The 21433-nt window shown below is 30.1% G+C and overlaps 2 protein-coding genes across 11 annotated transcripts in view; one reads left to right on the top strand and one right to left on the bottom strand.

Moving 5' to 3' along the window:
• Nucleotides 1–4159, top strand: part of LOC132759982 (F-actin-uncapping protein LRRC16A-like) — a 63380-nt gene extending 59221 nt beyond the window's left edge. For 8 of the 10 annotated variants that reach the window (XM_060751860.1, XM_060751853.1, XM_060751859.1 and 5 more), the window contains 3 exons: nucleotides 2211–2495; nucleotides 3248–3421; nucleotides 3970–4159. In XM_060751860.1, the coding sequence (XP_060607843.1) occupies nucleotides 2211–2495; nucleotides 3248–3421; nucleotides 3970–4112 (602 nt within the window). In that variant the 3' untranslated portion in view covers nucleotides 4113–4159. The remainder of the gene's footprint in view (nucleotides 1–2210; nucleotides 2496–3247; nucleotides 3422–3969) is intronic. The other 2 variants (XM_060751856.1, XM_060751855.1) reach the window with 1 other exon arrangement.
• Nucleotides 4160–12139: 7980 nt separating this feature from the next.
• On the bottom strand, nucleotides 12140–21407 carry LOC132759989 (uncharacterized). Its single transcript, XM_060751869.1, has 8 exons — nucleotides 21320–21407; nucleotides 19507–19593; nucleotides 18841–19050; nucleotides 17953–18090; nucleotides 17086–17146; nucleotides 16489–16556; nucleotides 15380–15474; nucleotides 12140–14132 (listed from the first exon to the last, which is right to left on the bottom strand). Exons 1-8 carry the CDS (start codon nucleotides 21332–21334, stop codon nucleotides 14018–14020), a joined length of 789 nt encoding a protein of 262 aa, XP_060607852.1. The 5' UTR covers nucleotides 21335–21407; the 3' UTR covers nucleotides 12140–14017.
• Between the last annotated feature and the right edge of the window lie 26 nt (nucleotides 21408–21433).

Raw genomic sequence — 21433 nt, 5'->3', positions numbered from 1 at the left:
TACATATGTAGTGAGACGGGTTTACGTAGCGCGTTTCTGGACCATTCTATTTGAAAGACCCTGATAAAGCCAAGCCAACCAGCTGACTATGGCTGTGTAGTTTTATCAGTCTCTATACTTGTGACTGACCAGCTTCAAATTTTTGTCTTGATATCCCTAGATATCTGGTAATTAACATTACCAAAAATAAAAGATGGGCAAATTGGTTTACAAAAATATTTAGCAGAATAAGACTTTAGACTTAATGCACTGAATTTATTAAAATAACTCGGACTAAATTAATAATATAGTTAAATTCTTTCAATGTTTTAATGTTGTTTTGCATGTTATTAAATTAATAATTCTAAATGTAGAATGTTTCTTTTAACTTATACATTTGTATTTACTTCTATTAATTTTCTGTTTTTTTAGTTTTTCATAATTAGAATGACTGGTTATTTTAGAGTAGAATTAATTAGATTGGAAGACGGACAAAACCCCACCAGTTAAAACCCCACCACTCAAAATTTTATAGAGTGGACAAAACCCCACCACTAAATTTTATAGAGTGGACAAAACCCCACCACTAAATTTTACAGAGTGGACAAAACCCCACCACTTACCAATTATTGGGCAAGATTTGATGAATTAAAATATATATAATATACAGTACACATTTTCACATTTTATTTTTTAATTTCAATATAACATTTGTGTAATATAAGAGATTATACAAATAATTTACAAACTGTTAAATCAACATCAAAGAGTAGTCATTTATTTGAGACTGTGCCACATTTATGACCTTGAATTATCCATTATTTTTAGTTTCTTCAAATTCATTTCTTCAATTTATTTATATAAAAAATAAACTACTTACTATTAATCAAGAATGTAGCACATTTTCATCAATTAATGATTAAAAAATAGCACATTTTTATAGCACATTTCTAATTTATTCAGTTCAGTCAATTTTCCTTCATTGTACTTCATTGTACTTAGTTTAAGTGGATACTGTGGCTGATAGCCTGAAGAAACTCGGGTACAGTCTTCTCCTTATTGATGAGTTGTTCACACATTCTTTTGAGTTTCTGCTGATGCACAATTGTTTGTTTTTTAACATGTTTACAAGAAAGTTTTGTCCACTCTATAAAACTGAAGTGGTGGGGTTTTGTCCACTCTGTAAAATTAAGTGGTGGGGTTTTGTCCACTCTATAAAATTTAGTGGTGGGGTTTTGTCCACTCTATAAAATTTTGAGTGGTTGGGTTTTAACTGGTGGGGTTTTGTCCTACATTCAATTAGATTATAGAGGTCTTTTAAGAAAATGAATCAGGGAATAAAAGTTTGATATAAATTTACTAGGAACAGATTTATGTGAAGAGTAATGATTTGAAAAAATTGTTACAATATATATATGTGGTGTAAGAATGTGCAAGTTCACATAAAAAATTATTATACTGAGCAAAATGTACATTACATTACATGTTTTACTGTTTATCAGCAAATTAAATTGGTTTTCATTCTTAGAATTGGTCTTACTATATTTGGTAGAGAAAGTGTACACTGTGTAACTAGTGTACATGTGTACATGTGGCAACTGTATACATGTACATGTAATTCACTTTATGAGACAGAGTCATATAAAGTGTTTTGTATTATCAAAATTGAAGCTTTTAAATGAGAACTGGACCATATGGGGACTTAATTTTTTTGCATTTATAAGCATTGTCCCTGGGGGTTGATTAAACAGGAATGTATGGTAGCTTTAATTTTCAAATTTATCAGTATAAAAAATGATGCAGTATTTCGAAGAATGAATAAAGATTGACTCAGGTACACTGAATAATAGAACATATATTACCTTTTTTAACGGTTTGGCAAAGAAGCAGCATAATCAACTTAAGTAGAACTGATTAGAATTACAAATATAAAGTCTCTAGAAATAACCAGTTAATAGAATGTTTTGTTTATTCAGTTATTTTATATCTTATTATTTAATGAATATTTGGACACAGCCTTGACAACAACTTAGAAGTTTCATCTTGAAAAAAATTGTGGATAATACTGAATTGATTTACTAAACATAGATGTGACAATATATTACAAGATTTTTTAGTGACATATTCATGAAACATGGAAATACTACCTACTGTAGATCAGTCAAGGCTGTGTACAACAGTTTATTCTTTCACTGCATGTGATTCTATTCTTTATTTAAACTTGAATGTAGAAGATGACAAGAAGCCTGCTGAAAGTGGTGTTGTCTATGACTCAGCCACCCTGAAAATGTCAGTCAAAGACAAAATATCAAAGTTCAAATCTCCGGGAAATGAAAGTGAGGCTGGCAAAGGGAAATCACTCTCCCAGTCAGAGAAAAAACATGATGTAGTTCTAAGAGACAGTAAGAAAAATGATTCACTGCCATCAGATACACAGGAAATTTCACATAAGAGGTCCTCCTCTCTACCAAGGAATACAACTCCATCAGATATGAAAAAAGGGGAAACAACTGAAGGTGGTTCTAATCTTTGTTTTTGAAGACATTTAAATTATTTGAAATAATAATAAAGAACAGGATGAATTGAAATATCAGTGTTTCTTAAAAGATTCTTCTCATTCATATATTAAGTTATATATTTAGTTATTTTAATGTCTTTTCTGCATGTTTGACAGTGTATAATATGTTTGCACTAAAGTTTGTTTATTTATTGATCTCACACTTTTGCATGTCTGTGTATTAATGTATTTATGATATTTTCACTGGACATGTCATGTATTATATATATGAATAGTGCATATTTTGATTATAGAAAGTAAGGATATTAACCCTTACCATTGAAATTACCTAAAACAGACTTATTTATCTTTCAATCTGGACAATACGGTTTAATTTTTTTTAAAGAAATACTGACTTAATAGCAAACAGTGTATACCATGATCAGACTGCATGGATACAACTGCTAATTTTGGTCTGTGCTTGCCATCAGGGTAGAATTCATTGCCTCCCAGGTTAGGTTAAAAAACTTGGTTTGTTACTAGGAGTGTTTTTTTTTTATTTTGGTAACCCAGTAAAGGCCTTTATTGTTTGATAAATTCTAACTTTGAACTTTGAATAAGTCTTTGCACAAAATTAATTAGAAAAAAAAATCAAGATATGAATCCAAATATTCAAAGCATTTTTTTATCCTCTTCACATTTTTACAATGAAATTTGGCAAGTGCTTGGTATATTATAAATGAATTAGCTAATTTTGTTTCCCATTTACAGCTGGTGACCTTGACATTAGAAAGGTTCAGGATGCTATGACAGACAGTGGTATTGGTGATGACTCGCCCAAAACATCTGTAAAAGATGCACTCTCTAAATTTGACAGCAATGATGTAGGGCTGAGGAAACATGGCTCTCTACCCAGACAGGGTAAACAGATTGATTCTCTCAAAGGTATTGCTTTTCCTGATATAAAACTAGCTAAATCATGAAGTATAATGATTTTACTAAGACACTTCAAAACTGATAAAAAGACACTGGTCTGTGTGTAATGGTGTCAGTTTAGTCAACATTGGTAAATTAAAACAACTTGCATGTTGGTTCAAAAGGAGTTGTGATAGGTAACAAAGAAAGACATGGCATGGAAGAGAAAATCTTATTTTGAAACATACCTGGGCATCTTAATTGCACTGGCTGCATGGCTTGTTTAAAAAATGTTGGTTTTGATGAACTTTAATTCTGGTACATATTTAATTGAAAATACAAATACACAATTCAGTGTTGTCCATGCTTCTTGACAAAAATGAAGTCTTCAGAAATTCCAGCATGAAGAGCATTGATTAGTTAAATTTTCTGCTTGAACTGAACACAAACAGTGGTTCATGGAAAATTGATAAAATGTTCAATGTGTACTATTAAGACTTTGTAAACATATTTTAACTTTATCAGCTGAATTGTTGAAGTAGTAAGGTTAACAAATTTACGATTATTTTTCACTTCAGAGAATTCTGACAGTCCTAAACGTCCTCAATCAATGTTTGCTGCCCTAGGAAATCGTGCTGAATCCAAGAAACATGTTGATAATAAAGAAGAAATAGCAGAAGAGAATGATCAAGACCCAGCCACTGAAGAAATACTTGTCTGATGTTATCATGTCATTGAGAACTATAAATAACTTTGGTTGCCATAGACTGATAGAGATGTAGCATGCTTGAAAGCTTAAATCTTTGTAAAAAAAAGAAATTATTCTAAAATGTTGATATCAGCTAAGAAATTTTAGAATCTTAGAAACCATTCCACATATGCCTTGAGTTTGTAAATTAACAACTAAATAAACAGCTGTTTTATTCGCTATATCAGGATTATACATGTAGAAGGGTAATGCATTGAACCAATTAAAATGTGACTTTTTTTTGGTGAAAATGGTTAAAATCATTTAACTAGTAGTAATTAAGGCAATGTGATGTAATTGATATGTGAAAAAAGTAGTACAGATGTAGTTGTGAAAGTTAACAACTTGACAAATTTGGCAATAATGTGGTATACAGACTTATGGTGACATATATCTGGCAATAATTATATTTCTATGCAATACTGTTGCCAAGGTTACAATTTTAAGACAGCGCTTATTATGTGTTCTTAGCATTATTCTGTAGTTAATATATTTATTTCAGTGTTTATACATGTAGTTTAGTTATAAAACAAGACTTACATACTATAATTCTGTCTTTATATACCGTTTATTTATAAAACATTTCTGAAACTTACATCTTTCATATGTGGTTAATTTACCAGTTAAATACATGTAGATGTACTTTAAACTGGTAGATTATTTTACACAAAAGTAGTATTATTCTTTACAATTCAAAAATCTGGAAACAAAGTGAGGCATTAATCATAGCAAATTTACATGAAAATTGCAAAAACCATTCTCGTTTGAAACCATAAAAAAGATTTACTGTAGGTCAAATGTTTCATAATGCAGTTTTTTTAAGACAGTTATTTTATGCATCTATAGAACATTTTAATTTGTTTACTGTCGTGTAATTATAAACAATTTTTTTGTAAATTGAATTATTCACATTGCAGATTAAATATATAAATTGCAAATTGTGACAATTTATATGCATAGAAATTGTAGATTACCTATAAATGAACCAACTGATTCTTCTGTTGCCTGTCATTTGCTAGGATTGTTTAAGGATGTTACTCTGTTCTACACCGGATGGTTCTACACTGTCCGGTTCTACACCTGATACTTGTGAGAAACACAAGTTTTAGATATCCTCACTAAACAAAACAATAATGGTCCAACCTGTCATAAAGGTAACATCTACTTGAATTTGTCTCTGTCTTGACAGATTACCTTTATCACAGTTTATATTACTCATGGGTTTTATAGGCAGGTAATTTCTTCGTTTGGACATTGTTTAACAGGTGTTCGTCTCTGCATTTATCGAAATAGAATAACATCAAATTTGACGTTTAGCTTTCTTGTTTCTCTTTTGTACCAGTAAGTATTTCTTGGTTAATCTTTGTTTGATAACTGAGAAATAAAGTAAAGGACCAGTAAAATATTAAAAAAGCGTTCCATTTGATCATTTATCAATATATAACATTCCGAAATCATTATTTTTTTTTACAAAAGTTGGTTGTAGTTAGGACCAAAGACCAGTAACTGTTTAATGTTAGCTTAGGGAACAAATGTTGTTTATAGCCAATTTTTGTATTCATTAGTTTTGTATTTTAAAGTTAAGTCTGATTGTTGATGTTATATGTTTAAGAAATCAGAAAAGTTTGTTCTGTTTTAAGATATATCTTGTGTACTTTTTTTTCAGCTGGCAAAATAGTGCAATTTTTGTCTTGTAAATACATATGTATAGGGGTGTTAACCATAGACATTCTTTTCATAATGTAATGTTATATTTATTATAGTTATGTACATTGTGCTAATGCATGTGAATGATTGAAAATCTGAGAATAAAAAATAAAGTTAAAAATAATAAAGTTAAATATAAGTCAATGAATGATGTTGAAAGTTCTTTAATTCTGTACATTATTCTATACCTATAAATGAAATACAGAGTTTGTATCAGTGAAATAAAAACGTGTATCTTTCACTGTATATAACTCATTATGCAAATATTATTGTTCAACATCAATTAGAAAAAATGTAAAAGAAATTGGCTTGGTTTTCTGAGCAGTTAAGATTGCATCTCACTTTGACTTAAAAAATTGTTTCATTACATGTTTTATTCTTTAGTTTATCATAGAAAATCTTAACATTATTAAAAAAAAATATTTTTAGTTTGAACTATTGATTTAAAAAAAAAAACTGCCTGATGTGAATATTTATTAGGGTAAAAATATTATTTTTTTGAATTCCTTAACTAGGTGATGATTTTGATGTCTTTATTTTTTTTACAAAGTTAAGTTTGCATTTTCGCTAAGTTTAAATCTTGATTAAGTGTTGATTTTGTTGACTCTGATTGATTTTTAAATAAACATGTACATAAATTATTGTAGGTGTTTATTTGAGAGTTAGTTGCTATGATGACAGATAATTGTTAAGTTTAGAATCATAATGATATGATTGTCAATTGTTTATGATACAAGTATAAACCAGGATAAATGCTACATGATCATATGTTCCCATATAATGGTATAAAAGTAAATCTTGCTTGTTAGACTGGATTTTTTTTATTGTTTCAACAATTACTGAAAATTATCATCTTTTACTTTAATTAGGAAATAGTTTTAAATAAAAATAGAAGATTTTCATTTGTTTTTCCACACTAACATCAATATATTACATGCAAGAAAAAAAAATTCCATAGAAGAGAATATTATGCTCTTGGGTACATGTTTTAATGGAAACTCGACAGAGCCTTGTTGTCTTGTAAACAGATACGCAGGTATTTGGCCTGTATCAGCTGCCAGTGTGAGATTCTCGAATGAAAGGATTGTGCAATGTTTATGGTATAATGGTTGAAGATAATGATATGATGGTCCCCTATATGTATATAATATGATTATATGATCAGCAATTGATGGAAGAATAATGATATGATGAAATGTGAAGATATGATAATGATTATATAAATGCTGGGTTATTATCTAATAAAATAGGATAAAGTAAGGATATGATAAAATAAAGATATGATAAATATGATGAAATATGGATATGATGAATATAATAAAATAAAGAGGATATGATGATGTAAGATAGTAATCTCATTTAGCCAGTTTGTATACCTAATGTATGTTATTATATTAAATGTATTATACGTTTCAGAATACTACCACATAACAAAAACTGTAAATTTATATCTTATGTTATTGTTTATAGATTTGTGTCAGGTAACACCTCTTCTTGATGATTCTATAATACAACTGTTTACGCTAAATTTTTTGAATGGATAAGATAAAAAAATACATGTACAATTTATACAGTTCATTAATTAAATATAAATATTTAAAAGTGGTAAAGAAAATGAAGTAAAAATGTTACTGTTGGTATATAACAAATTTGTATACAACAATTAGTATATACAGCTTTGGAAATGTACTTTATTGTGAATGCTGACAATATTAGCATATAAGAATTAGTGTTTCTGCCGTTATTAAAGATGTTTTAATGTTTTGTAAAGTGTTTTTGTTGTTACTTCAGTGCCTTCACAATGTCTCAATCTTGTTTTTAAACTTAAATAATATAACCAATACTGTTATATTTACTGTTGAAAATTATTGAATCTATGCATTTGTAAAACAGCCTTGTTTATTTCTGCTGCTTTATTCTGGATTTGTTTGGTGATTGTTTTAAAGCTGTTTATATAATACGCTATGCTGTGTCTTTAATGCACTTTATTATTATTTAAGAATAAATTTACACCAATGTTCTTCCTTGTATTACACAGTGGTGTGTGTAAGCTTCCATAAGAAGTCTACATGATTTTCTTAAGCTTTAAATGTTATGGCATAGGAATAGCTTGTTACATTTGTATTTCAGTTTTCTCCAGTATTTGAATTTTTTTATCTGTTGAGAATTTAAAACTGCTGAAAATCAAAAACTACAAGTATGTACAAGAATGATAGAAGGGAGTATGTGATGTAAAAATTGAAGATATTTTAGTCGTACCTTTAAATGTTTTAATGACATTGTGGAAAACAAAGTAACAATACAGCAGGACATGACCTCAAATTAAGGTATTTTTACTTTCATACAAAATAATGCAGACCAGAAACTGATGGTTTTTATGCATGTTCACAAAATTTCATCAGGTAATTAATTATTTGATAATTGAAAGAAAAGAACTGGTAGATTTATAATTATTTCTCTCTGTTCATCACAGAGGTATTTTGGTAATCATTCCTTTATTATGATACCTATTAACATGTTATGATTATTTTTGGACTGTATTAAGATTAAACAAAATGTAGGTGATCACCATCTGCTTCAACCAAGTTGTTAACACCAAGGCACAATTTAATGTATAGAAAATGTGTATAATAAGTGAGTATCAGTGATTTGTAAACTGTGTTTAAATGGTGCTTTCACTGTGTTTGGTCAGTGTTTTATCTATGCACTGTGTTACATTGTTTCACATCTTCCTTCATACTAAATTTGTTGCCATATTCAATTATCATAACAGTAATTGAATGATTTAAGAATCTTATCACATATTACATTTTGTGTAATATATTAACAAGGTTGGACATAACTTAAGAACTTTTTAGGTAACAAACATAACTTATTGTGTTTTTATCATTTGTCGTCTTCTGTTGCCAGGGTGCTTGCTGAATGCTTGTTAACCAGCTTTGTCCATCACTTATTTGTACATAAGCCTTAAATTTCAAAGTTGAAGCAAAGCATTATTATCGAGTATTGACTTGTTGGAGATAATAGTTAATTTTTGTCATACAATAGGTAGAGTTGGCTTCAAGCATCAGCTTTATAAAGAAGTTTTAAAACTGCATGCCTCCAGTTAAGCTAAAATAGTTCAAGAAAATCAAACTTGTGAGAAATACACTAAGATTTTAAGAAAAGTATAAAGATTCTAGTTTCAATTTTCTTGTACATGTGATTAATGATCGATTTTACAGTATACATGTACATATCACTATATTTTTACTGTGTGACTAACACACTAAGGACTATTTTTTTGTATATTTTGGCCTTGGTATGGATTGTAAGTACTGTTTGCAAGGTTTAAAATACTTTCTTTGTTTACTTAACAATATTTTACTTTTAAATACATTTTCAAATTTTTCATGAAAATTAGCATGAATCCGAAGGCATGCTGCTTTAAGGACAGAAAAAAAAACACCCATAAAAACAGCTTATATAGTATGTTAAGTATACAGCTTATATGAACATCATACATGTAAATATCTGGCCTTTCATGATGGAACTATAGCAAACTTATTGTATATTCACTTTTATATTTACTTACACAAATTTTATTAATTATTATTATATTTTCAAGTCTTGTTTCATGTTTTATTATAATATAAATGCAAATAAATCATAAACATTACACAGCTTTTGTTATTCTTTATTTCTATATTGTATATTGTAGACATTTTATGTAAACTATTGTAAAAGAATTATTACATGTAAAACATGTCAATAAATAAGAATTGGCACACAATAACTACAAGAATTATGCATCATTTAATAATATTGCTATATATACCTGTTAGAAAGGTAAATTATTAAACATCAAAGAAAACATAAATTATGAACCCAGCAGTTGTATTATTTGGCAGAGTTATGGCCCTTGTATAAAAAGGTGTTTTTTTGCTAGTTAGTGATTTTTGTGTCACCTGTTACACTGTAGCATCAATGTGCTATAGGGAACAAACTGTCCACCCCTCAATACAACTGCTTAACTGGCAATCATCAGGGGACACGTGATCACTGATAGATTTTGTGATCATTTTGCATTTGTACTGTTCTTTCTTGACAAAACTTGTCTTGATATATACACACAAAATTTTTCATTGAATCAGTTTACAGTTTTCTTAATTGAAAATATTAAAGTACCCATAATACTAAAGAACAGAATCTACTGTTCCTGGTATCCAACAAATGTCTTCTTGTTCACCTGGACAGACTGATGGACGGACAACACTTAAATACATTTACCCTTTACGATTTAATCGGCAGGGGCCTGGAGATAAATAAATCTATAGAAGCCTGTATGTAAAGACTGGAAGCTTTATGTATAAATGGGGAACTAGAATCTTTAAAGCCTATTCTTATACTTTTAGCAAAGTAAATTTTTTTTTGCAAAATAGAACAAGAATGTCGAACGACACATATACCCCCTTTCTAGCCATTGACTCACATAATTGGTAATTTTATTACAGAAACTTGCCAAAAATGGGTACATGGAAGTGTTCAATTATGGAAAAATCAACGGAAACCATTTTGACATTTAAGGCCCATGTGACATTGACCTAATGACCCCTAAATCAATGGAGGTCATCTACTACTAATGACCATTAACTAGGTGAAATATGAAGACTTTGTGATGAATACTTTTCAAGATAATCAGCGGAAACCCTTTTCATATTAAAGGCCCCTGTGACCTTGACCTTTGACCCCAAAATCAATAGGGGTCATCTACTAGTTATGACCAATCACTATGTGAAATATGAAGACTTTGTGATGAATACTTTTCAAGATAATCAGCGAAAACAATTTTGACATTTTAAGGTCCCTGTGACCTTGACCTTTGACCTAGTGACCCCAAAATCAATAGGGGTCATCTACTAGTGATGACCAATCACTATGTGAAGTATGAAGACTTTGTGATGAATACTTTTCAAGATAATCAGCGGAAACTATTTTGACATTTAAAGCCCCTGTGACCTTGACCTTTGACCTAGTGACCCCAAAATCAATAGGGGTCATCTACTAGTTATGACCGATCACTGTGTGAAATTTGAAGACTTTGTGATACATACTTTCCAAGATAATCAGCAGAAACCATTTTGACATTTAAGGTCCCTGTCACCTTGACCTTTGACCTAGTGACCGTAAAATCAACAGGGGTCATCTAATAGTGATGACCAATCACTATGTGAAATATGAAGACTTTGTGATACATACTTTTTAAGATAATCAGCGGAAACCATTTTGACATTTTAAGGTCCCTGTGACCTTGACCTTTAACCTAGTGACCCCAAAATCAATAGGGGTCATCTACTAGTGATGACCAATCACTATGTGAAATATGAAGACTTTGTGATGAATACTTTTCAAGATAATCAGCGGAAACCATTTTGACATGTAAGGCCCCTGTGACCTTGACCTTTGACCTAGTGACCCCAAAATCAATAGGGGTCATCTACAAGTGATGACCAATCACTATGTGAAATATGAAGACTTTGTGATAGTACTTTTCAAGATAATCAGCTGAAACCATTTGGACATTTAAGGCCCCTGTGACCTTGACCTTTGACCTAGTGACCCCAAAATCAATAGGGGTCATCTACTAGTTATGACCAATCACTATGTGAAATATGAAGACTTTGTGATGAATACTTTTCAAGATAATCAGCGGAAACCATTTTGACATTTAAGGCCCCTGTGACCTTGACCTTTGACCTAGTGACCCCAAAATCAATAGGGGTCATCTACTAGTGATGATCAATCACTATGTAAAATATGAAGACTTTGTGATGAATACTTTTCAAGATAATCAGCGGAAACCATTTTGACATTTAAGGCCCCTGTGACCTAGACCTTTGACCTAGTGACCCCCAAAATCAATAGGGGTCATCTACTAGTGATGACCAATCACTATGTGAAATATGAAGACTTTGTGATACATACTTTTCAAGATAATCAGCGGAAACCATTTTGACATTTAAGGCCCCTGTGACCTTGTCCTTTGACCTAGTGACCCCAAAATCAATAGGGGTCATCTACTAGTTATGACCAATCACTGTGTGAAATATGTAGATTTTGTGATACATACTTTTTAAGATAATCAGTGGAAACCATTTTGACATTAAAGGTCCCTGTGACCTTTGACCTAGTGACCCCAAAATCAATAGGGGTCATCTACTAGTTATGACCAATCACTATGTGAAATATGAAGACTTTGTGATAAATACTTTTAAGATAATCAGCGGAAACCATGTGGTCTACCGACGGACAGACAGACAGACAGACCGACATTAGCAAAACAATATACCCCCTCTTCTTCGAAGGGGCTTGACCTTTGACCTAGTGACCCCAAAATCAATAGGGGTCATCTACTAGTTATGACCAATCACTGTGTGAAATATGTAGATTTTGTGATACATACTTTTTAAGATAATCAGTGGAAACCATTTTGACATTAAAGGTCCCTGTGACCTTGACCTTTGACCTAGTGACCCCAAAATCAAAAGGGGTCATCTACTAGTTATGACCAATCACTATGTGAAATATGAAGACTTTGTGATAAATACTTTTCAAGATAATCAGCGGAAACCATGTGGTCTACCGACGGACATACCGACAGACAGACAGACCGACATTAGCAAAACAATATACCCCCTCTTCTTCGAAGGGGGGCATAAAAATTTCTAAATATGAAAGAAAGCATTTCCAATATTCCACAGCCATATACATGTTTTGCAGCATGAGATATCTACACAAGATGAAGCATTTACATGTTCTAGTATTACACAATATAAGCATTTCATTTAAACTACAGATTTCTAGGACCTCCAATGGTGTTTTTTCACAAGATGGGGCTGAAAATATAATTTTCTAGATATTTATACCATTTAATGGAGTTAGTCATGTACATAATGTACCAATAAGTCGTCTTGCGGTTCAAATATTTGACCACTCCTTTTTTCCAGAATGATCAATTCTATTTTCTCAAACAACCTAGAAATAAAGAACTTTTAAATTATTTTAAGAATCTCACTAAATATTGATTTTTAATGTTTTTATATTTCAGCTGAACTCCTTTAATTATATAATCGTTAACAAAATCAACAGCTACTGTATTGATATCATACAAAAACAACATTAAAGAAAAAAATTGGAAAACTAAAATAATCTGAAGAGTCATAATATTATCAAAATATAAATGGTGATATATTTACACAAACAAATATTGCAGTGTTTAGTTCAAATTGGTAAAAAATAATGGGGAAATTATAAGCCAACTATTCATTCAAACTAAAATTCTAAAACAGTAAGAATTTGTCAAATCTTCAATTATCCTTGTACCCTGAAACATTTATATATCTATCACAACAATAAATACAAAGTAATGTACAATTAAATATGTAACAGTAAGGTTTTGAAAATACTGAACACATTTCTACTTTACCACTTCTAATACTATAATGTATTTCAAATATAGACCACCCAACCCTCCCTAATACCTGTTTGTATCTAATGATTTCCATATAAAAACTTAAAAATTGACAATAAAGAGACGAAGCTGCCCTAACTTAAAATTCTTACATATTTTTCTTTCAATATAAATTTCAATTCTTGTACATGAAGTAGGTTTTTGAAAAACTGTTTAACTCAGAAAGTGGCTCCTAAGTACATGTGTACTTAAACAATTTATTGTTAGAACAACCTATCACTTGTGTTTTTTATACAGAGATTGATGTTCAATCTATGAAATACACAATAAAATCTGTCTAAAGAGACCATCAATGAAAAATAAACAAATAGAGAAAGACCTGTTATGTAAGGCCACTTTTTCAATTCCTCTAAGACAAAGAGTACAAATATATAATACTACATTCATCTGCTTAAAGAATTTTTTTTAAAAGACACATTTTTTTTTCACATTCTGATTTGTTATTTCTTTGAAAACAGTTACAACTCCTCTATTTCATACAAGTTAAAACAATTTTGCACCAAGTCATAAAGTTATAGATTTGTTCATATTCCCTGACAATATTGCACTTGTTTAAAGTTTTACAATAAAGATATATGAGCCGCGTCATGACAAAACCATAATAAACCCATTATGTTGGTTTTGTTGTGACGCGGCTCATATAATGATATATCCAGATAAATCATGTCCATCCTTTGACCAATTTTCTACGGAATTTTCTTCTTTGTACCTGATGAACATCTTTCACATATGGTTTGAATTTTCCCACAGGTTTTGGTACAAACATAATATCTGTACTGAAATAATAATAAACATATTTTCAGTTAAAAGAGATCATTTGACCTTTAACTTATAATTAAACAAAGCTAAACATAAAAACATGTAGTTTTATTAGTACTGTTCAATTTTTTAATTTGCTTTAATTTATGTTTCAGCTATTAAGCTACTTTACTTTCCAGATTTGTTATAAGTTAGTTTATGTACGCTTTATGATCTTTTATTATTTTCAGTGTTAATGTTTTGTGATTGTAAAAACTGACTTTAAATAAAGCTTCTTGTATCATCTTATTTGCTAGCTAGCTGCCAGTTTAGACTGGGATATTGTGCTGGAAGGTAAGTTAACAGAGCTGTATGTTCCCGTCTGTATTAGCAGCCAAGGATTTATCTTTACTCTTGTATATAAAATAGCAATTATTATTCAGAAAGAAAAATCAAAACACTTTTATACTATTATACTCAATATCACTAATTCCGCGTCATCACTTATTTCACGGTAATGGCATATTTTTATGTGACCAGTGTTAAAATTGGTCAGAATTGACATATTTTATTCAAACACCTAAACAACAAAGTTTTTGTGCAAAATAGTTTAAATCTGTAGAATTTTACATAAAACAGAACAACGTTTTACAAGCCTCCGCAAAAAGCAACAATAGTCCGTTAAATTTGTGCATATGTTGGAAACAATCATCATTTTCTAAATGTTCTTGTTTGTTGAAGAAATAAATTTTGAGTACATTACAAAGATATTTTAATATTGAAAAGTAAACAAAATAACATTTAGAAATTTTAACTGAAACATGAAAAAACTGAAGTGTAACACAATTACCGCGATTTAAATGATGATATACTGTTTTCAAAATGGCCAACATATGGTCTATGTTTGGTCCATTAAAATTGACTTTGACCGAATATATTGTTGTTTCCTTGTGCCATACAGCAGAAAATACCTATATGTAACAGCTTGTGACACTTTTTGTACCATAAGTTACATTTGTTATTTTATTTCATGTTTCAAACCGTTAAGTACTGTGAACTAAGAGGAGCACAGTATATTTAGAATATTTTGTCATAGTAGCATATAAATTTTACATGAATTTAACAACTTCATATTTTACATCAGCAAGCTGACATCATTGATAGCAGCCACGCATTCCACTGCGAGTTCAACATGCTTTAAGATGAAAATTTACAGTGTAAATACCAGAAAATTTTATTTGATATATCAGAATATTTTACTTACTCCATCTCAAGAGTAACTTACTAGAAATGATGATAAGCCACAAAGTAATAAACTATCATTCCACCAATCAACATCACTGTTAAAAATGTTTTAAGCAACATACGCCATTGTGAAGGCTGAAAAAAATAAGACAAAAAATACATGTACATGTATAAACCAATTTAAAATCTATCACAGACTTCACATATGAGGTAATTACATGATATCTTGTTTGTTTTTTTTGTTTGTTTCATTTTACGCCTTTTCTCAACAATATTTCAGTCATATAGGTGGGTAGTTTCCTAACCATTCTTCCTGGATAGTTAGACCAGTACTAGACTACCTTCCTCTGCGCTAAGCTATCAAAGCATCTCCCGGGGATCAAACCCACGCCAGAGAGGTCACTGGATTAGAAGTCATCAACTCTAACCCCTCGACCACGGAGGCGGTTTACATGATATCTGAACTTAACAGTTTCACATAGATGTTGAATGGATTTCAATTTCAAGTAGAATTTTTTTAACATATTTTGCACGAAAGGGTAGTGAAAGTAGATATATATTCTGTATCAATGACACAAGAGCTCTAAAGTGAATGATAAAGTGAGTGTATTAATTTATATCTCAGTGCTATAGTAAATTATTATATACGTCTGAATGAAATATTCAGAAATTTTGATGAAATAAAATGTGTATATTCATTTTCCGTATTTTCAATGTTAAAAATATATTTTTCACTGCAGTGAAACATATTTTCCATATTTTCACTGGTGTCTAGCCGGATTACATTTTTTTCTAAATTCAACCTTTACACAAAATTTAAGGGGAAATCTTTCAAATTGTAATGTCAAAAAAGATGTATATAATCAACAGAAAATTTAAGTTTTTTCTATAAATACTGGATTTATTTTCATCTTGTGGTATGAAAATTATCATATTTCACTCGAGGCTACCGCCACTCATGAAATATTTATTTCCATACCACTCAATGAAAATAAATCCGGTTTTTATAGAAAAAACTTAAATGTCCTCTATCTAAAATAAAATATGGATATATATTAATTTTTATAAAATGAATTTATAGCTACAGCAAGAATTTTTAACCCAAATAAAGTATAACCAGTGTTTATTATATGTACATATTATACCTACCTCTATTTTACCGGTATACCAGTATTTATTACATGTAAGAGATGAGCACACTTGGGACTTGGTTTTGTCTGGAAAATAAAATACATAGTATGAATGCATGAAAGATTTTAATATTTAGCATTATTATAAAATGAACATTTTCTAATATACAATGAATATCTTTTGTTTAAATTTTGTTTATTGTTGAAAGAACTACAGTTAATTGTTGCCTTTTTGTCCAGTTTTAGGTTGCATTAAGAATATGTGAAGAATTTCAAAACTGAAGAAGGAAGATTCTAAATGCCCTTGGTGGTTTATTCTCTACAAAAGTTGACACGCCAGGGGTAGAACTACCAAATTTTAACAAGCTAGCACAAAGGTTTTCTCAGATGAAAGTTATAGATTCCTACATGTAGTATGATTCTAACATACTGAAATGGAGCAACTGTTTCAAAAACTCTGCAACTTTAACAATGCAATTATAAAACCCATTTGTCAAATAAGTCATTTTCAAATTATTTTGAATATGAAGGTGTGTAAATATTGATTTAAAATTTGAGGAGAAATGAGCATAGCAAAATATCAATCAGAGATAATGAAACAGTTTTACTGACTTACTCAGAATGACTAGACTTATATTTTTTGAAACATCAGCAGGCCCACATGTAGAAAATGCTCTCTGAAAGGTAAATATATATAAATGTAATTCATTGTGTAAGAAATGTACTCTGAAATGGAAAAATATAAAATTCATTTTCCTTTCATTGATTCTTAATAAAACTTAATTATTCTTTTCACTTATTAATACATGTAACTGAAATACAATTAAGATTTACTGAATTTGGCATACTGCCATTGCCCCACTTGCTATATTTTGGTCATGAATACTGTTCAGAATATCAACTTGCTATAAACAGTTATCTTTCTGAAATATTAAATGAACTCCACTGAGGCTCAAACTTACATAGATCAGTACTGGCACATACCGGTAATACAAAAAGGTAAGCAAAAGACAAGTAATAAATCTAATCAAAAAGAAATTGAAAATCGTATTTTTGTGTTATTCTAAGCCCTATATTCACTTTTTCCATTTCGGGTCATTTTTCACACTAAGAATATTTTTTCTGGAAAAACAGAGTGAGGGAATAATTTGAAATTTTGCACAAAAGTTATTGGTCTAGATCTACATCAAACTAAACATTAATTTCAAACAATTATTTCCAGTCCTATTATGTCAAAAAAAAAATTAGTGATTTCCCTTAAAACTTAATGTTTTTTGTGGTTAACACATAAGACTAGTAATCTAAGGATTGCTGATGGCGTGGTTTCAAAGCCAGTCAGGGACAAGAAGTTCTTTCCTTGAGCAAGTAACTGTACTTTCATTTTTTAGAACTGGTTGGTTTCAGGAATGGATTTGAGTCTTTCAATAAGCTTATAGCTTCCAACACAATCAAACTAAGATAAATTTGTGTAAACTAAACTTACATTGCACTTCAGAATGAGGTCAGTCATATCATCATCTATACAGAGAGCCGTGTCCCAAAAACTTGGCTCTATCCTACCAGAGATGATATCACACCGAAATATATCACAGTAATCTGCCAAACATACAGCATCTGGTCCCTGTAATATCACATATTGTTCACAAAAAAAAAAGAGATAAATAAAATGACATAATTTAATTTAACTAAGAAAATAATGACTTTTAAAGCTACTGATATATGAACTGAAGTATTATAAATTGTCACATCAAAGCATGTGTCAATCCTACTCAACTTATTGTACTACGCGATGAGATATTGTGCTATTTTGTGTATGGGCAATATTTCCTCTCTACAAGCTCTAGAAGCTAGATTCTGACCCAGAACAAACATATCTAAGAATGTATCTTTGACATGTCAATATATTTTCATTTTTCATATATGTTTCTGATAATTGTAGCAAAATGACTTACATATCTTCTATATGACACTTAACTATCAGGGTGTCCGTTTGACCCTTGAAATGACTCTTTGACCATTTAGAATTTCCAAAAGGCCTGACCCTCAGGATTTTAACTGGAGTCAAATTTTGTTAAAATCATGGGGATTAATTTGGCCTTGTAGTTGGTAAAACTAAGTCAAAATGACCCTCAGGATTTCATGGTAAGTGAACACCCTGATAACGAACATTTAATACTAACTTTTGATGATATAATTACAACACAACCAGACCTTTGACAACAAATAGAATTTTGTAAAGCAAAATGATAATGATCTTATACTTTTATTTGATATTTTAACTGTTATTCTTGAATATCAAAGCAAATTAAGCTATCAGCACTTCTAGTATGGCTGATGAACTTGATAGGATTTATAATATACATGAACTTACAACATACATATGGTCAGAATGTTTGTAGCTTAAATGTTTATCTAGGTACATCTCAGCATAGAACATTTTACCACAGTAATCACATGCCCATTTTCCGTACCCTTCCTCTGTTTTATGACTCTCGTGTTTATGATAAATATCCCTCTCTCCATGAAACGGGCATGACCTTGGCATTTCAACATTATGTGTTTTATATACTGGTTTCAAATGCTGAAATAATGATAGTATGATAATTAGGAACAAAACCATTAAATCATTACAAGTACATGTATTGTAATGATGTAAACATAATGAGTATTATAAATGTCCTTGAAATTGTTTTGAAAATTCTTTGTCTATTCGGTTAATAAGAAAAAAAGATGATGGATTACTTCAAGAATTGATTTACTTTTTACTCTTTTTTTTCCCAATAACTTATTTAAAAATTCTCAATAATTACATTACGCATGTAAAACATTTCAAAATGACTTACTGTACTGACTCAATTATTGATATATTATTAAGTATTATCAGTTTTAAAACATGTATGTAGTAGTCAGTCAAATTAATAAAATATTGTTGTAACAATTCATGACGCATTTGCTGTAGACGACTCCAAGCCAGCATGATGATGTGTGGTATAGAAGCTTTAATAATGCATACTTTAACTTAAGAGTTAAAACTTACATGTTTAACAAACTCCCTGACAGTTCTAGAATATCCTCTATCACATTCTAAACCAGACAATGAATTAAAAGTCAACCAAAACACAATCTGAAAAAATAAGATATTAAAGATTTATTCTAACAAAATTCACATACATGATAACTATTGCAATAGAAAAATGGTAAAATTCCATTTGATCCAATAAACTTTCAAAATTTTTCAGAGCTCACGGCCTGTTAAATTTCTCAGAACTTTCACATAGACTGTGACTGAGGTTAATAAAGAAGATCATAAACAAAATTTTGTTTAAATTTAAAACTAAAGCTTTTGATTTTATTGAACCATGAAAGAGTGATCAATGACATACATTTATTAATATAAGCTTGATCAAATAAGATACTTGTGGTTGTGTTTAATATGAATTATGGTGGTTTTGCCGAACCCATGAGTTGCGAAAGTGGTTTCGTCGATCTTATGTTATATAGTAATTGAAGGCAAAGTAGACATGGTTCATATATATAAAGTTTTTTTTATCATCAATATTTTGTTATATATTTTAAATCATTATTCGTTTTTTCAGGTTTTACTTATATACGTGTATATATTTCTATGATGTTGTTCTTTTTTTGTATTTTATAATGCTTTTATGTAAATATTACTATTATACTAAAGAAAACAATAAATAATAGGTTTAAATTTTCAATATCTTGTCTTTAATTGCATGAAAATGTGTGATAAACCACGATAATTGGCGTGCCCATTATAGCCTGGAACCCCGTTGTATCGATCTATTTACCCATAAGTCACAACTGCAGTTAAAAAATTTAAATTTCCCTGAATCTTTATTTTGTATCATTTATTTTGATTCTTTTGTCATAAATATTACATGGCAAACATCACTGATATAAAGTTTTAGCTTTGGAATATACGGTTATTTACAGACATGTCAAACAGGTTGAAGAATTAGGTCACGCCATTATATCGATGCATTGTGAGAATCGCTCAGTTAATCAAAGTTTTGGAAGTCTGACCCATCTTTATGCTAGATTTTTCAGTCAATTAGAATCAAAGATGTCTGTTTTAAAATGTCAGCATAAATTTAGGAACTTTCAACAGACAGTAAATGTGTTTTTAATAAGAACACACTATTTATAAGTCTATTTATTATCTACAAAGTCTGACGGTACTGGAAACATGTTTTTGACCATTTTTACGGCACAAAACAAATGCGAAAGATTTTCGTGACACTGTTGTAAATGTTAGCAGTCAGTAGCTAGTGCATTTTCAAAAAAATCTAAAGATTTGTAAATAGATCGATACAATGAATAGCACGATACAATGGGGTTCCACTATACAATAGAGAAACCACTACCTGTTTTTTATATAAGGTCAGTTCGCCGAACCAGTAGTTCGAAGAAACCACTCTCACCCTTTTATATATATAATTATGAATTCATATTCGGTATTTAGTCATACCCCAACCCATGCAACCCTTCCTCTACTAGTCTTTTTTTTTTAAATTGAGTTAAGAGTTACAGTTATTTATAAGATACCTATTATCCACATGGATTCAATGCAATGTTATATCTGTATTACATAAGGGTGTTCAGATTTACACTTTATTATGCATATTCGTCAGTTCTCTGATACCAGGTATATATATTAACGTACCTGCTGATACGAAACATTTGAAGTACGTACAGTTTTGAGTACGAACAAAGCGATTTATTGTTTTCATATCCAGTATGGAAATCCCAACCTATTAAATGTTTACAAACATTAATAAATATCATTATTAATAAATCAGAATGTATATCCTTGTCGTTAAACTTACAAATTCCGTGTACATCTCAACGCAGAGTTTCCTCTACAAACCATTTGTTTGTGAAGCTGACATTAGTTTGAATACTGCTAAATTATTTCATTACTAAAGGTTAAACAGCACCAA

This window comes from Ruditapes philippinarum, unplaced genomic scaffold (genome assembly GCF_026571515.1).
Source record: "Ruditapes philippinarum isolate M1 unplaced genomic scaffold, ASM2657151v2 ctg339_1_1_1_1, whole genome shotgun sequence".
Classification (NCBI taxonomy): Eukaryota; Metazoa; Mollusca; class Bivalvia; order Venerida; family Veneridae; genus Ruditapes; species Ruditapes philippinarum.
Note: the sequence above shows the minus strand (reverse complement) of the source record. Positions and strands in the feature narration are given on the sequence as shown.

Coding starts and splice junctions, on each gene's coding strand:
- LOC132759989 (XM_060751869.1), bottom strand. Junction 18,091..18,840: donor ATTCTGACCATATGTATGTT/GTAAGTTCATGT, acceptor GTGATATTACAG/GGACCAGATGCTGTATGTTT. Junction 14,133..15,379: donor GTGGCTTATCATCATTTCTA/GTAAGTTACTCT, acceptor TTATTATTTCAG/TACAGATATTATGTTTGTAC.